The 18,309-nt window shown below is 41.5% G+C and overlaps 1 protein-coding gene across 1 annotated transcript in view; it reads left to right on the forward strand.

Moving 5' to 3' along the window:
• Positions 1-18,309, forward strand: part of SLC44A3 (solute carrier family 44 member 3) — a 190,502-nt gene that overhangs the window by 54,565 nt on the left and 117,628 nt on the right. The window contains exons 5-6 of the mRNA XM_082265861.1: positions 3,891-4,027; positions 11,215-11,308. Of these exons, the coding sequence (XP_082121987.1) occupies positions 3,891-4,027; positions 11,215-11,308 (231 nt within the window). The remainder of the gene's footprint in view (positions 1-3,890; positions 4,028-11,214; positions 11,309-18,309) is intronic.

The raw sequence follows: 18,309 nt of genomic DNA on the forward strand, positions 1-18,309 counted from the left end.
CCAAGATATCCTCCAAGTGGCCCTTCAGGCATCTGGTTTGGCAATGTTCAGTCCAGCGGAATCTGGAAGCTGGACTATCTAGACTCTCTGTTATCCTCAGAGCACTTTCAAGGTCTAGAGCAGATAGCATTGTCTTGGTGCTTGCCCTGTCTCTGAAGTTATTGAATGTGTCTGTCAGGCCGGGCATCAGCAGTTACCTCAATTACTTAGTTCATTGGATGTCTTAATCTCCTGTTTCTACTCATTTTGCTGCAGAATGCTGAGTTACAGAGTGCTGACGACATCCACTAAATAGAGTGGTCACGCAAAAAATTTGGGCAAAAAATTTAGGCCGCTGCTTTGCAGCCTACTCGTGGCTGCTGGCCAAGCTGTCCGAGCTGCTGACCAAGCTGTCCGAGCTGCTAAAGCTGACAGAGCTGCTGACGGGCATCCGCTGCCCTGAGGTGGGTCGGCTCCACTGCCCTGAGGTGGGTCGGCTCCGCTGGGGCTCGTGTCCTGGCGGCTGGGCATCTTCACAAATATAGGCCGCATCCTGCGGCCTACGGCCTGCTGGGCCATGCGGCCGCTTTGGGCGCCGCTGTGGGGGGCAGCCTCCGTGAGTTTAGCTGAAGCCCCCAACTCTCTCTCTGGGCATCTTTCGGACTGTGAATCTGGGCAAATGCGGCTAGGCCTCCACTGAAAATTTAGGCCGTGGCCTGCTACCTGCTGGGCCACATGTTCAGCCTGGCACATCCCTTGAACCTGGTGGCACTGTGGGGAAAACTTTTAAATTGTAGGACACAGCTACTGCTGCACCGGTACATTTTAGTACCCGCAGAGCCTCAAAGGCGACAAAGGTATTACCTTTCCCTCCTTTTTCAACAACATTGTCGCAAGTCAGTGGGGTTCCCCAAACTGCACGGTCCGGGTCCCTAAGCGTTTCACTAAAAGGTATCCTTTTGAAGAGTGCCTGTTAAAAAAGCGGACGGTACTGCCTGCCTAGGTTTTTAGGTTAAATAAAGCCACCCTAGTCCCGGGTGGAGGACTCTCCGCCCTTTGAGGACCCCTTTGACAAGAGAGCTGAATCTCTGTTCCGATACCTTTTTTACTATAGCCATTTCCATTCTGAGGCCAGTGCTTACCATAACTTTGGTTTTCCAGACCTTAATGGAATGGGCAAAGCTCCTGCGCCAGGATTTGGAAGGGGACAGCCTTCTCCTAAACTGCCGGAGCTAGCGGAGCAGTTGGTCCAGGGGTTGCAGTATATCTGTGATGCCTCTCTGGATGTGGCACCCTTAGCCTGCAGGGTGTCCGTGACAGCTGTGACCCTTCGGCGCATGATATGGCTGAAATATTGGTCTGCGGACCAGGCTTCCAAGAAGGTACTGACTGATCTCCCCTTCGTAGGAGATGTTTGAAGCTTTCATGGAGGAGATCATTAAGGGTCTTACAGGAGGTAAGAGTACTCTGCTTCCGCAGGCTAGCAGGAGCAAAGAGTCGCGTCACAAATGTAGCCCTTTCTTCTTGGTTCACACCTTTGTTCGGGGAGTCTGCCACCTGGCTCCCCCGGTGAGGAATCTGTTACCTCTGGGACCTCAATTTGGTACTGTCGGTTCTTCAGAAACCGCCTTTTGAAAATACGTGTGAGCTTCCTCTGCTTACTTTGTCACAGAAGGTGGCCTTCTTGGTGGCTATTACTTTTGCACGCAGGGTATCGGAGTTGGCTGCGTTGTCTTGTCATTCACCTTACCTGGTGGTTCACAGAGACAAAGTGGTGCTTCGTCCCTGCCAGTCGTTCCTTCCTAAGGTCGTCTCTGGTTCCTATTTAAATGAAGACTGTGTTGCCTTCCTTTTGTCCTAAGCCTAAGCACCCTAAAGAGATTGCCCTACATTCTTTGGATGTGTTTCGGGCAATCAGGGTGTACCTGGCGGCGACTCAGTTATTCCGAATATCGAATTCCTTGTTTGTCCCTATGGATGGTTTCTGTAAGGGGCTGGCTGCGTCTGCTGTAACCATTTCCAGATGGATCAGGCAGACAGTGGTGCAGGCTTATTCCATTAAGGGTCAGGATCCTCCTTTCCCTGTTCTATGAGGGCGCTTAGCGTCTCTTGGGTCTTCCATCATCAGGCAGTCATCAGTGGTGCGGGTTTGCAAGAGGCCACCTGCTCGTCCATGCACACTTTCACAAATTTTTATAAGGTGGATGTGTTGCCATCTGTGGATGCTGCCTTTGGCCGCAAGGTTTTGCAGGCCGCTGTTGGAGAGAATTAGTTCTCTTTTAGGGGTGTATTTTTTTTGTCAGGTGAGCTCCAGTTGTTTCCTGGTTGAGCTGCTGTTTTGCCTGGTTGGCTATGTTTAGCCTTTGGGGAGTATGTTTGTTTATTGTTTTGTTCTTCCCACCCCTCATGTTGACACTGCTTTGGAACATCCCAAGAGTCAAGAAGATATGGAGCTGTGTCACTCAATGAACGATAGAAAAAAAATGGATTTTTGTCTTACCGTAAAACCCTTTTCTCTAATGTTCATTGACAAATACAGCACCCACCCCTCTATTGAGTTGGGTTATATGTTTTTCTGACACTGCTTCTTACAAAACTGAAGACCTATAGCAGGAAGTGGGAGTATACCTGCCTGGGACTGCCCTATAGGAGTAGTCAATCTTTTTTCCACCTAGTGTTCTACTCCTGTAGGGGGCAGCATAAACCCAAGGGTCAAGAAGATATGGAGCTACTGTATGTCCGTCAATGAACATCAGAGAAAAGGATTTTACGGTAATACAACAATCCAGTTTTTTTTTTTTTTTTTTTACTGTCGTCCTTTGATTATATGTAAAAACATTTTTTTAACATGCAGTTTTTGAACTATAGGTTTGTTTTTAGGACTTGTATATAGATTTGCATAGAAAAATTGTTGGTGTTGCAATTGCAAGTTATCAACAGTTAGTTTATTCTTTTCATTGGGATAGGACAGGTCAGAAAGTGAAAGGAAAAGCTAATCGGTTTCCAGTAGCAATACAGGTGGTTGTTTTGTTCTTATAAAGTAATACGTGCAAAAAAAAAAAAATCACAACATTAAAGGGGACTCTGTACGATATAGAGCAACCATGATTCTACCACACTTGGCCACCACTGTATCACTATTGACTTAAAGTGTGAAGGAACTCTTCCTACTGCCTCAGTCTGCCTATAAACTAGCAGTGATAACATTGTATAACATTTAGGCATTGCTTGGCTGACCACAAAGAGTAACGTCTGTCTGTGGTGCATGATGCACATGGCTATTGTTTTCTAAAGCTAAGCCAGCCATATCTCTAACTTGCCTATGTCAATGGACAAATGCAGTCATTTTAACATTGGAGTTAGTTGGAGACACTTTGCAGAACAATCGACATTCGTTTATAGGTGCATTTAACCGCCTCCTGACATACATATTACTTGCTTTAGGCTGCTTTTGCATTCCCAAGACTTGCATGTGTAGACAAGCAGTTCTGATGTGAACAAAGGCCCATTGACACATGCCCCATTTTTTATGGGTGGTAGGTAAGGTGACCAGTGCAAGCGCCAAATATTCTCAATGTAATGGCTTTTTTGTTAATTTTGAGCACCGTAATGTTCCTTCAGATTGTTTCCAAGTGAGCTTCTTCTTACAGCAAACAGAATTATTGTGCACAGCAAAATTGGGAGATCACTGGAGAAAACACATCCCCTGATCTTTATAGCAATTTTACACATCAGTTTTTTGGGGGGAGGGGGGCGCTGACAGCCCTAGCCTCAAGCATCATCCATCTAGTACATTACTGGAATAGTTTTTGGTGCAAACTTGGACCAATGTATATCAATCTGGGGGGGTGGGGGGGGGAGAGTAACCTCAGAAAAATATAGACCATATCAATGCTTGTATCTTTTTACAGACATGTTTTCTTTTTGAATTCATGCAACCTGAAATTCAAAAACCTTAAGATCAATTCCACTGCACTGTGTGTAAGAAGTTGCCCCCAGGAAAAGTTGACAACTTTGCAGGACCTGCAGCACTTTGCTAAGAATAATGGTAAGCAGAGATTATTCTGGGTATTATGATTCAAATGTACTAAGGTTTATGTGATTTGTGTTTTATGAATGTTGTTTGGGACGGAAGTGGAAGAAAGCAAATTTCCCGGTAAATCATAGGGGAATGTGTCTCATTGTGCTCAGCACAAAAATGGGGATTTATAGGCTTTTATTAATTCTTCATGGAATTTTAGGTGATTTTGTAAGGAAATGTGAGGTTCCTCAGTTGTGTGGTAAGTCCACGTATGTAAAAAAAAATAAATAAAAAATGATTCCCTGGACTCTGGGCTGCAATAACTTTTCCTGTATACTGTATATAAATAGCAACAGGGGCTCACCTCTGACTTGTTTTTCCCCAAAATACTGCATACATGTGATTTGGGGGAACATAAGTTTTAAGCTCCATGAAGTGTAGATCCAAAACTCCCTAAAATGAGCTAAAATATAAAGTGACACTAACACTGTTACCACTTTCTTCCTAATACATAACCCTCCTCAAAAATGTAACCTGTAACCCAGCTCTTGCCACCTTTTTTGAGCCCTAACATTTAACTTTAACACCTAACCTGACTTTTAAATTTTGCCCTCAAAGCAAATCTAAGCCCCCAAGCAAAATTGTAATATATTGCAGCTTACCAACCGTTAAACAAGGTGGCTGCTTTATTTTATTTATTTATTTTTTCTGTTTTTCACACTTTTTTCCCCATTATTTTGACCTGGTAACCTTTTAAATAACACACTTTTTGCTGCTGGGTGGCTACACTCACTCTTCAACTCTATTTGTGGAGGGAGCCTTGGCTGTTATGCAGGCTGCACTTCAAACATGTCTGCATTTATTTATGAACTTCGGGTACTTATATTGCGCTGTCAGTTTACACAGCGCTTTACATATATTTTGTACATTCACATCAGTCCCTGTCCTCAAGGAGCTTACAATCTAAGGTCCCTAACTCACATTTATGCATACACATTCTGTAGCCAATTAGCCTAACAGCATGTCTTTGAAGATGGAAAGAAATCGGAGTACACAGGAAACCCACGCAGGCACAGGGAGAACATGCAAACTTCAGGCAGGTTGGTTGGAATTCAAACCTACGATCCTAGTGCCTTTGCTCAGTTTCATTACATTGGGTGAGGGTGATGGGATTAGTAGATTTACCCCCCTTCCTGACCAGGCCATTTTTTGCTATACAGCACTGCGTTAATTTAACTGACAGTTGCACACTGTACCCAAATAAAATGTATGCCTTTTTTTCCCCACAAATAGAGCTTTCATTTGGTGATATTTGATCACTTCTGTGTTTTGGTTTGCACTATAAACAAGAAACGAGAGTCAATTTTTTAATAAATAAATATTTTTTACTTTCTGCTATAAAAGGTATCCTATAAAAAAAATGTAAAAAATCGAATTTCATCAGTTTAGGCCAATATGTATTCTGCTACATATTTTTGGTAAAAAAAAAAATCCCAATAAGCGTATATTGATTGGTTTACGCAAAAGTTATAGCATCTACAAACTATGGGATAAAATGTAATTTTTATTTATATATATTTCTTATTAGTAATGGCGGCGGTCAGCGATTTGTGGCAGGATTGCGATATTGAAGCGTACAAATTGGATACTAAATGGCACTTTAAACACTTTTTTTGGGGACCAGTGACATTAATACAGTGATCAGTGCTAAAAATATGCACTGTCACTGTACCAATGACACTGGCTTGGAAGAGTTTAACATCAGGGGCGATCAAAGGGTTACCTGTGTGCCTAACTGGTGTTTTATTGTAGCGTGGGAGGTGCTTTTACTAGAGGAAGGCATGGATCCATGTACCTTCTTTGCAGGAATGCAGGATTCATGCCTTCCTTACTGACATAATATATAAACAAGGCAGATTGCTGTTCTGCCTGTGTACTGAAGATCAGCGGGTGCCGGGGAACATCGGGTCCACAGGACCTGCCAGTGGCACGCACTTGCTCCCTATACCCAAAAGTGCAGGATCACGAGTATATATAGATGATTCGGCACAGCGTGGCCTCCCTGTAGCGGTAAAACTGCTATAGGGTGGTCGGCAACTGGTTAAGTAATATAACATTGTTTTTGCGTCCAGTTCATCTCACAGAAAGTGACAACTACACTGCATTTCTAGCAAGATCAACAGGTATTTTCTCTACTTGCTAAAAATGTTCTTAGCATCAAAAATGAACCCTAAAGGGCCATACACACTATAAGATTTTCGGAAGACTTTTTCCTTCAGATTTACCTTTTCTATGTAGTGCAAGGGCCTGCCAGATTGCATACAAATTGAAAGTGTTTAGGTTTGACCTCATATTATATGGTTTTGGTAAGTCTAAAGGAAAAAGTCTTCAGAAAATCTTATTGTGTGTATGGCCCATAATGCAGCCACCACATCTACCAAACGCTAAGCTTTGGTATATTAAATTCTTGCTTTTGGGTTTAGTTACACTTTAACATTTTCCCTTGCCCCAAGTACTTAACATGAAACAAAATCCTCTAATCCCTCAGCTAAAACAATCAGAAAAAGGAAGTATATGGAGCTTAGTGTATAAGTGTTCAATGGACCATCTGCCACATACCTAATGTTAAGACACAAAAAGAAAAGAGGGAACCCCTAGGTGGGACTTTGAGGGCAGACAGAAAATGAAGTATCAACGTAATAAAAATAGTATATTTATTTCACGTCATAAAAAAGTGACAATATCACATGGCAAGTTAAAATCAAAACAATAGACCATCTGTTAGAGTACAAGTGTACCATGGGTTAAATCAGAGGGAACAGGAGGGTGCTAGGATGTAGCGTCCAGCCCAATAGTGTTCACACTGACATATCCATATCCAACATGTTTCGGAATATACAAAGTTCCTTCTTCAAGGGATAAATGGGAGCAAGGTACTTGGGTTTACAGGATACAAAGTATAAATATCAATATATACATCATCAATTATAGTATCTTACTTGAATCTATACAATCACATTTGGCAAAAATGTTACTATATACTGGTATATATACTATATACCAGAAATTGCAGGGGTTTGTGCTTACAGTTCTGAATGCATGTCTCATCAAAGTTACAACACAGATTTTAGCCCCCAATGTGAGGGCAAAATAATGTGGGCCAACAACCTATGAAGAGGGTGGAGGGAGGGGGACTCTATGCAGAGTAGTGCTCATAAGCCTCGGCCATACAGGACACCTTCGAGGATCGCCCTAAGGCACCAATCGGTCCTATTGAGATAATAAGAGGGTAGGTATAATGAGAGGTAATATAGAAATTATATATGTCTGGATTGAAGAGGTCTTAGGCCAGAGTGCCAGTTTCCTTATGCCTAGCAAAAACTAATATCAAAAATCTGTTGGGCCTGTGGGTTTGAAGCTCAATGTCTAGAATGTTACTACCAGAGTGATGTTGGCTACATGCAACTCCAATTTCCATGTCAAATCCAGAGTAATCTTTGAACACTGCCGGTAGGGAAAATTACATCACTCCCTCTTATGCCCTGTACACACTATCAGATTATCTGAAGACTTTTGTCTGCAGACTTACCAAAACCATATAATATGAGGTCAAACCTAAACACTTTCAATTTGTATGCAATCCGGCAGGCCCTTGCACTACATAGAAAAGGTAAATCTGAACACAAAAGTCTTCAGATAATCTGATAGTGTGTACAGGGCATTACCAACAGGGTGAGTTGCCTGCTAGCAGTAAATGTTATATTGGTGGGCGGCAAGTGGTTAAAAAACATTAAGAAATTATTACACAATGATATAATGTAAATCCAGCTTAAACCACATCCTCCAGTGATGTAGAGCCACATCGATATGATGATTAGTGGCACGTTGATGTAGACCCCCACTATGCCTGATGTCATAATGCTGCTACACTTTTTACAATGAACAGATCGTCGGGGGCCTGTTGAATGTAAACAAACAGACCAGGCATGCTGAAAAACATAATTGTCCAAAAATCACAAACCGAAACAAACTATTCGGCATCTGTCATTTCGTGGTGGTATCGCTATCGCTGTGCCACTGCAGCTAACTAATGCTAGCCTAGCATGCAATGCTAACGCCACTGTAGTGCTACCGCCACTAAAAGACAGGTAAACAAATGGTCTGTTTACATTTAGCAGCTGTCTTTTGCAATGGGTGTGGTGGTGGGTAAATATCGGGCGCAACACAGCGGCAGGTCTACATCATTGTGACCGACATGGAACTACATTGCTTGACAACATGATTGACGTTACCACAAAGCATCCTACCAGCAGTGTGCATTAACTTTTGTGGGAGTGCATGGAAGCGTCTGCTGTGCAGGATGATTCTGCATAGATAATTGTGGAGGGCCTACAACGCTAATTGGAACTGTAACTTCTATGCAGCAAAACAGTGTAGTCAGCCCTGCAACAGAAATAGGGATGACAGGTGTGATCATCTGGCAGGATGAACAGGTAAATTTGAGTTATATATAAAGAAAAATAAACAAGGTATAAGCAAATTTTTTTTTTTTTTCTTTTTTTTTTTTTTTTGTGCCTGGAATTCCTTTTTCATTTAGGATTAGGAAGACAGGATAAAGTGTGAAAAAAGACAGCAGCTGGTAGATGACAGAATGGCGTGTCTGTTCAAAAATGAAAACTTCCCCAGGCATTTCAAATGGGTGTGACATAAATTATTTAAGTGGGACTAGCCTTAGAGAGATTTTTTCATGTTGAAGCAAAGTTCAGGGATCCAGACCAAACACATAGTTGAGTAGGGAACTGAAAACCTCTACTTGTAAAAATGAATAGTAAAAGTACCTAAAGATCATCTTCTGAAATGAGTTCACATGATCCTGCTATCCTGCTCCAATTTAATAGGATGCAGCCAGAAAGGATGGATCACTGCAGAGGTTAATACATTTATTAGGAGACTTTCCTTGCAAAGTTTTTAGGAATGACATAGGGACGTACTATGCTGTTACTTAAAATGATCCCTCTCTCCTACTCCTACCTATTCTGTCTAACCTGTATAAAACAGATTAGTATACGTAACTATTTTTAATTTGCTCTTGTCCAGTCACGTATTCCTGCAGCTCTGAGTGCTCAACAACAGCTTCAAATTCCAGGAGCCATGATGTCACTTATAGCCTCCCATAGCTAATCCTGCTCACTGACACAGGCGAGCTGGAGCTGGGGTATCATGAGATTGGATGGGAGTGGATAAAAAAAACAAAATTTTTTGTGTAGGTTAAGCAGGATAAGTTAGAGTAGGGGGAAGGGAACATTTTAAGAGTAGATTTATTTAGGCTTTTCTCCCACCTTTACCACTTGTGGACTACCCGTGCATCGCTGCCTACTTCCAGGTTTAAAGCTACCGCTTGGCTCCCGCTGTGATTATACACAGCAGGAGACTGTCAGCAAGTCCCAGGCCAATGGTTTGTTGCCAGGACCTGCTGATTGGCTGTGTGCAATCACAGCCCAGAGCTCTGTGTTGGTTAACACAGAGGTCTGTCTGTACAAAGGGAGTGATCTGTCAGTTTCTCATCCCTGCAAAGCAGGGATGAGAAACTGAAAGATCAGGTAATGAAAGTAGCATATTGTGCACACATTATACATAGGCACATATTTAACCCCTTGATCACCCTAGATGGTAACCCCTTCCCAGCCACTGTCATCAGTACTGAGACAGTGTATTGTATTATCACTGATGATGTCAGTTGCAGTTAAAGAGGAAGTAAACCCTCCTCAGGAAGTTGTACCTATAGGTAAGCCTATGTTAAGGCTTACCTATAGGTACTGTAAATATCTCCTAAACATGTACCATTTAGGAGATATTTACATTTGATGCAGCCAGTGACGTCACTGGCGCATGCGCTCTGAAGGAACGGCAGATCGTGCCGTTCCTTCAGAGCCCTGTGCCGTGACCGTTGGCTCCCGCGCGCGTGCGCGGGAGTGACGTCACCGCGGCTCCAGCCAATCAGATGGCCGGATGCCGCGATCCCGGAAGACGGGCGACTGTACATGTCGCCCGTCATAGAGGTAAGAGAGCGGCGCGGCGAGGGGTCGTTCTAAGGTAAGTATTTGATAATGAGCTAGTATGCGATGCATACTAGCTCATTATGTCTTTTATCTTTTAGGATGTAAAGAAAAGAAAAAAAAAATTATCGGTTTACAACCTCTTTAAGTAAAACCGCGAAACAGCGCTGTTATTTGTATCTGCTTAGAGTTTAGCTAGATTTCTATTTTCGACTGATAATTTGATTAAATATAAAATGATTAAAGTGATTTATGTTCTGTGTATGTTACCAATGAAGAAGTCTATAGAAATGTAGGTCTATAGCTGCTTTTATTTCTGTTCTTAGGACCTTTTCACACAGATGGCCAGAGAGCAGTAAATACAGGGGGTTGAGCCATGAAATTTTCACCCTCAACCGCCCAGCTAAATTCCTACATTACAGCTGGGCGGGACTGTACATATTTTGGGGCAGCGAGGCTGTGCTTGGCGGATGCAGCAATTTTAGCTTGGCCTGTCAAAACACAAACCGTTAAAGCGAAACTATAATACCCCCCCCCCCCCCAACACTTTTGGACATTTTTTTTTTTTTTTTTTGAGGGAGTGCTACCGGGAACATACTTGCTCCCACTTCCGGTCAGTTGCCTAGTTCAGGCCCAAAAGCATTTGTAGCTGCTGACTTTTTTCAAACAGGCTCAAGATCCTGTTTAAGGTCAATTAGAGCATGCCACAGCCACAAGCCAAATGCTTTGCTCGCGGTTGCTGTGCAGTATTATACTATAAAATACTCCTTGGTATTTAAAAAAATAAAAAACTCTGACATTCAAGAGGAGGCAGGATCACCTTTTGAACATCTGCCGGCTGCTGCTCTGCCTCCCGCTGAAAAGCAGTCCACCACAGATCACTTTTCAGAGAGCAGTATACACTGCCTCGCATCTGAAAGACATTTAATAGTGGCTTACTGGCTACTGAGGCTGAAAAAAATAACTTTTATTGCACAGGGTTATTTTGTAAAAGTGGACAGTATTGTTTTTCTACAGGCCCACGGGAACATTTTCTATAAAATGTGACTTGTCATGCCTTCATTTTTCCACTTTGTAGAATGGCTATAAAAAATGATTGCTGCTAATAATTTTGTTAAAGTTGAATAATAAGCTTATTTTTCTATATAATTAAATCAGGCTCTCACCTATGTGTATATAAACTGAACTACACAGAATACACAAACCATCCCATGGCTTCAGAATGGTGTCCTGTGCTGCCGGTATCACCAAGGTGAGTTTTTCTGTTTCTCTGTTATTTAAAGTAAACCTAAACCCAAACTGAATTACATTAAGTTAAAGTAATAGTAAAGTCCACAGAGAAAAAGTAAAAAAAATGGGCTCCCTGCAGGTTTTAGCCATAATGTACTAGTATGCACCACATACTAGCACATTATGACAGACTTACCTGCAAACAGTGCAGCTCTATCACAGCTTCCTTGGCTCTTCCCTCTTCGCCAGGTACTTTTTTTGGGTCTCATATGCTCAGATCACATTGCCGCTAACAGGCAAGGGGGACATTTATGACAGAAGAGACCTCTAGGGTCATTTTGACTTTGCTACCAGCATTATGTATTTGCTATGTTTAAATAAACTACTCTTTTTTTCATGATTTATTACTTCTCAGTGCTGCTGATCTCCTGCACCCTCTTTGCAGCCAATTTATGTCTATATGCATTGTGCATGTGCTTTCTGCACAATGTGTTTTGGAGCCAACACAGGCACACAGTTGGGAGACAGGGACATTGCTTTGTGACTTCATAAAAGGTAGTGCCTGAACAAGAACTTTTTTTGGCAGTATCACCAAATGATAATTTAGCACACTTGTCTCACCTGGTCGTAAACCTATAGTGGCCAGGCAGGACATGTGACGATTCAGGAGGACGTACCAGTACTTCCTCCTGTTCTGGCTCTCGTGCCCCAGCTGATCTATAATCTCATTGGCCCTGTACCATGTGACTGCTGTGACTAATCACAATGATTACACATGTAAGCAATGCTGCAGCCTTTGAATTCTTTCCTACCACAGTGATCGGCTGAAAAAGTAAAAAAAAAATATATATAAATGAGGATCACTGTCACCAAAGCACTGGTGACCTTGTACTGCTCTGGTAAGTGATCAGAGACACAGAATGCTATTGCAGAGTACAGTGTGTCTGATCATTGGCCAGAGCAGTACAATGTCACTATAGGGCTCATTCATACTTACAGAGCTTTCTGAAGAGTCTGTTAAGATTGCTCTTCAGAGACCATCTAATAGGTGGTGATGGGGCCCCCATATTTGGTTATGTTTGTCACTAAATGTAGTAGAATACAGTTTGGTTTAAATTGATGAAGTAAGATTATTATCTGCAAAATTTTATAACCAAGACTAAGAAAACTATTTTTTTTTTCAAAATCTTTTGTCTCTTTTCCTTTTATATAGCAAAAAAAAATAAAAATAAAATAAAAACAGCGTTGATTAAATGCCATCATAAGAAAGCTCCATCTTGATATAAATAAATGAGTAATTGTCATTCAAAATGTGACCTCATTGAAATCTAAAAAAGGGCATGGGCAGGAAGGGGGTGGAAATGTTTTGAAGTGGTCAATTAAAGTTTTAGATTTTCAAATATTAAAAATTGCATATAAAATTACTTTATTACGTTAAAGAATATATGAGATTTTAGTGACTGGATTTACACCTACTTTGACTGTAAAGATCTAACTGTTGTATTTTCAGCCAGAAGACTGTAGCGCGCCTATTGCTTACTTATAATAAAGTCAGCCTTTATTGTGGGATAAACAACAATAATTTCTCATAGTACCTATCCATACATCCGTGCAAAGGGCCATCTTTGCCTGCATGGTTCTTCTGATTCAGGTAGTCCCACTGATGTCTATTGGAACACAGGTGTATGTTTAGGTATGTCCATGTGAATGAGGCTAAAAACAATGTAGGATTAGTGTTTTTGCTGCATCTTGTTGAGTTTACATAAACTGTTTAAGGATAAGTCTACCCACAAAATGAAAATTTACAACAGTTATAACAGTTTTATTTAGAACTTAGAGCTATTTCCTAGTATGCACTATGAAGATAGAGAGTTCTCATGATTTCAAAAGACCCAGCAAGCAAAAGGAACATTCAAAAAGCTGTACAAGTAGGATTTAAGGGCCCATTCTCACCTTAGGCTGCGGGATGCGTTTTTTTTTAATGCATTCCCAATGCTTAGAAATTCTAAAACCAATGTAAGCTAATGAGCTTAGTTCACACTTTGTTGCATTTTTCTCAACACAAACATGCATGTAAGTGTCGGTTCACACTACCGTGACTTGTCAGGCGACTGGTCAGCCTGACAAGTTGCGGTCCATTCTGTGCTACGGCAACCGTTCTAATAGGAGCGACTCAAGTCACTCCGACGTAGAAAATAGTTCCTATAATACTTCGGGTCGACATCGGAGCTACTTGCATTGACTTTCATTATGTGAAATCCGTGCAAGTCGCGCCAAAGTCGCAGTGCACCCGAATTCACAGGTCGCCCCCGAAGTCGTGCCGCGGTAGTGTGAACCGGCACTAAATTTAGAAATGTGTGAAAAATGCCTAGTTTCTGGAATAAAATAAGTTTTTTTCTTTCCTGGTCGTCGTCTTTTTTTTTTTTCTATACCTGTCATTAAAAAACATGGTGTACAATCCAGGGGTGTCAAGCCTACAGGTTGCATGCAGCCCAAGAGAATTAAGGATGGGGCCCGGGCACGTCAGGAGGATATGGGGATGCCGCATTTGGCATAGCATCAGCGGTGGCGAATGCAGGGACTCCTGCTAGCACCAGGCAAGTAAATGCCGCATGGCTGGATCACACCCCCAAAACCCCCCTGCCCAAAAACCCCATTCTACCTTCCCACACAGCACTTAGTTGAAATCCGATTGTTAACTTGTTATCTGCTTGGCATTTTCTGCTTATCAGCTGTTAAGCTGGATACACATACTTCCAGTGGGCTGAACGGAAAAAAAAAATGGACAGATTGCTTTACTAACATAAGAGAGCATGGTGATCTCCCCCACTGCGCTATTGCGTTCTGACAGGGGGACTGCCCCCTTGCTGGACGGATGCTGGTTTTCCTCCATGCCTGTGCGACAAATGCCGGTTGTGAGACAGGTCAGACAGGCAGCTGCAAAGACTGACCCAATGTTGGTCGTTTCTGTTGAACCCGCCAATGTTCGGATCGTGTGTACCCAGCTTTATTTTTAGGGTATTTTATGTGTGGTCCAAGACAATTCCTCTTCAAATGTTGCCCAGGAAGGTCAAAAGTTTAGACACCCCTGGTGAGCACTATTGTGGATCTCATATTATTCGACTTGCCTGATTTCTAGACTTACTTTGTTGCTGTAATACCTTGACTTACTTGCCTCTAACTAGTATACAGATCAGAAGCCATAGCTTTACTAGTTGCATACTTGTTCTTTATCCGAGAAGGTGTAGCAAAGGCCGTATTTTGCTAATGACATGTACTTTCATTTTGATGGATAAATACAGATCACAAGAAAAGCAGTCAGTGTATCTTGGTACGGTGCAGTTATATGCATATGGCCACTTTAAAACAATAGATTTTACAGATACATTGTTTGTGCTTGTGATGGAGGAAGGGTTTGCTGCACAAAACCACCTCTGGTGTCAACTTCACACTTGTTTTCAGTAAAGTAAATCTAAACCCAATTACTAAAATTTCATACACAGTTAGCTTTAACATTTTTGGCCTAAGTCTACCTAAAACTTCAGCACAAGGGACATTACTTACAGTGAGGGCTGTATTGTGTGCTGCTGTGTCCTCCTTTTGCTGAAATAGCCCTCCCCCAGTTTTCCTCCGCCCCCACCAACATAATCTTTTGATGCGGCAGAGGTTAGTAGAACTAAGGGGCTGTCAGTCACTTATCGAGAGAGCCTGACTTTGCCTGCCATTTCCACCCAGCTGCTGTATTCAGAGAAGCTGTAAGTGAAACTGGATTTATGAATGGAGGGGACAGACCTATCAATCATCTGTTCGTCCTCCATTCTTAGATCCTAATTAGCTGTGGCTGGAGGGGGCATGCACACCTTCCAGCCACACTGCTTGCAGCCTGTGAAGCTCTATAAAGCCTGACAGCTGATGCGGCTGGACGGAGCTGGGAGGTGCACTCAGCAGAATGCATGCATTCCAAGCATTTTCCCTGGGAGAATACTGCCCTAAATGTACATACTACTAGGAAAGATGCCCAGCCTTGTCCAGCCGCAGCAGCTTTTCGACTCTCAATTGACAGGCTGGTGGCAGCTGGACTGGGTGGGGTGCTTGTGCCCTCCAGCCACAGCTAAACTCTGGAGCCTCATACATTGGGGCTAAAAGCCCAGTGTGCATGAGACCTTAGTGGAGACTGCAAGGGGCCATGCTAAGACATAATTTAGCAGGTGTTGTGTTACTTTGGTGAATATCTAGGAGATCCAGAGCAAGGATGTGCAACCATTAGTGAATCAACTGTGTGAAGACCAGAAGTGGCTGAAAGAGACCGAGGGAGATCAGCAAAGCTGAGATGCTCAAAAGGATGATAAAAGGGTGAAAACATTATTGTATTACATTGTTGTATTACAAAAAGAATGATGTTCAGAATGATAAACCAAGTTTTTAAATGACTCATTGGATTAGTAAAAATGTGAACACAATTGCTTTTTACTTTTACTAAGAAAACATATTCTTTTTTTTTTTTTTTTTTTTTATGCTCCTCATTAATCACAGTTGTGCTAAAAGGATTGCATACCATGGTAGAAATTGTGAAATGTTGGCATTGATTTTGAAAATATCTGATCATGCCAAAAAAAAAATGTGTTTTATTTAAAGATAGTGATCATATGAAGCCATTCATTGTCACATTAAATCCTAATAATAACATAAATCACCCAAATGCCCCTGATCAAATGTTTACATACCCTGGAATGTTTTGGCCTTGGTACAGACACACAAGGTGCAACACACAGGTTAAAAAGGCATTTAAAGGTTCATTTCCCACATCTGTGGCTTTTTAAATTACAATTACGGTCTGGGTATAAATTGTCAATTCATTTTTTGGCTCTCACGTGGATGCACTGAGAAGGCTAGATACTGAGCCATGGGGAGAAAAGAACTGCCGTAAGACCTGCATAACGAGGTAATGGAAAATGATATCCAAAGCTTTGAATATGCCAGTTGGTACTGTTCAATCACTTATTATGGTCGAGTTACCAGAGAGAAGGCTTTTACAAGGCCAATGCCAAAAAAAAAGCCCGATGAGGCGTGTCAAGATGTTGTTGGGCATATTGTAACCAGGCTTTTTGGTGGTATTGATGCAGTAAAGGCTTCTTTCTGTCAACTCGACCATGCAGCTAATTTTTGTTCAAATATCATCGTGTTGTGCATTTAATAGGTGATCGAACAGTACTGACTGGCATATTCAAGGTTTTTGATATCTTTTTTTATATCCTTTTCTATCTTTATAAAGTTCTGATACCTTGTTATGCAGGTCTTTTGAGAGTTCTTGTCTGCTCCCCATTGCTCAGTATCTAGCCTGCTCAGTGCATTCACGTGAGAGGTAACAAACTCATTGACTATTTGTACACAGACACTAACTGCAATTTAAAAAACCACAAATGTGAGAAATTAACCTTTTATTGCTGTTTAAACCTATGTGTGTCACGTTGTGTGTCTGTACTAAGGCTAAACATCCCAAAGTATGAAAACTTTTGATTAGGGCCATTTGGGTGATTTTTTTTTTTTTTATTGGATCCATCAAGGAGCTAAACTATGTGATAATACGTGACTTCATATGATCACTATCCTTAAATAAAAAAGTTTTTTTGCATGATCAGTCATATTTACAATATTAATGCCAAAATTTAGCGATTTCTGCATGGGTATGTAAATTTTTGAGTACAATTGTATGTTTAAATTACACTGCCTGGCCAAAAAAAAAAGTCGCCACCAAAAAAGAAGGTCACACACTAATATTTTGTTGGCTTTGATTACTGCATGCATTCGCTGTGGCATTGTTTCGATAAGCTTCTGCAAAGTCATAAGATTTATTTCCGTCCATTGTTGCATATATTTTTCACCAAGATCTTGTGTGGATGATAGGAGAGTCGGACCACTGCACAAAGCCTTCTCCAGCACATCCTAAAGATTCACAATGGGGTTAAGTTCTGGACTCTGTGGTGGCCAATCCATGTGTGAAAATGATGTCTCATGCTCCCTGAACCACTCTTTCACAAATTGAGCCTGATGAATCCTGGCATTGTCATCTTGGAATATGCCCGTGCCATCAGGGAAGAAAAAAACCATTGATGGAATAACCTGGTCATTCAGTATATTCAGGTAGTCAGCTGACCTGAGTCTTTGTACACATGCAGTAACTATCCAATAGGACACTTACTGCATGCTTAGTTTAGTTAGTTACTTAGTTAATTCCAGGTGGCAACTTTTTTTTTCACCAGGCAGTGTATATCTATAGCCAATTTTTTTTTTAGTTTTGGATAGATAATTTTTTGCTGTCTGTGCCCTATTGTGGCAGTTCCTTTCTACTTCCTGTCCCAGCAACACAACAGGAAGTGAAAAGAAATCTCTCCAAAGTAAGAGGAATTCCCCATTTAAACAGTTTTCACAGCCAGTTGCATCAGAGGAAAGAGTTGCGGAATTTTGAGAAGGCAGTGCATTTATATCGCCACCCAGTGTCTGATTTGTTGCCAGTAGTGGCACTCAACTTTGACAGCTAGGTGGCACTTTAGAGGGACATTTGACAAGAATGAATTGTCATGATAACATTTTGTTACGCTCATAGGGTTTAATGGACACTATAGCAAACCAGTATGGAAGATTATTTGGCTTAAATACTATACATCAATACTTAAGATGTCCTTAATCTAAAACCCCATCACTGTGCTTCCAATGTTGAAGATGTTTCATAGTAGAACCTAGTTTTGTAATATGAAAGACTTTTAACCAGGAGACTGGGTTTTTTGTGATATTTTACAGGTCACATCAACTTTACTGCCAGCCAGCCTTCCTCATTCACTCATACTATTACTGGACTTAATTAAAATGATTAAGACAGACAAATATCTTTCCAGGCAACTTGTATAAGGACTTTACTTGCTATGAAAAGTGAAATAAAAAAATAAATAAATTAGAAATACTGATCCAGGATATCAGGATTCTTTTGTGATCTCCATAAATAAATTAGAGGTGCTCAAAAGAGCA

Source organism: Pelophylax lessonae (assembly GCF_965119305.1).
Source record: "Pelophylax lessonae genome assembly, chromosome: 8".
Taxonomy (NCBI): Eukaryota; Metazoa; Chordata; class Amphibia; order Anura; family Ranidae; genus Pelophylax; species Pelophylax lessonae.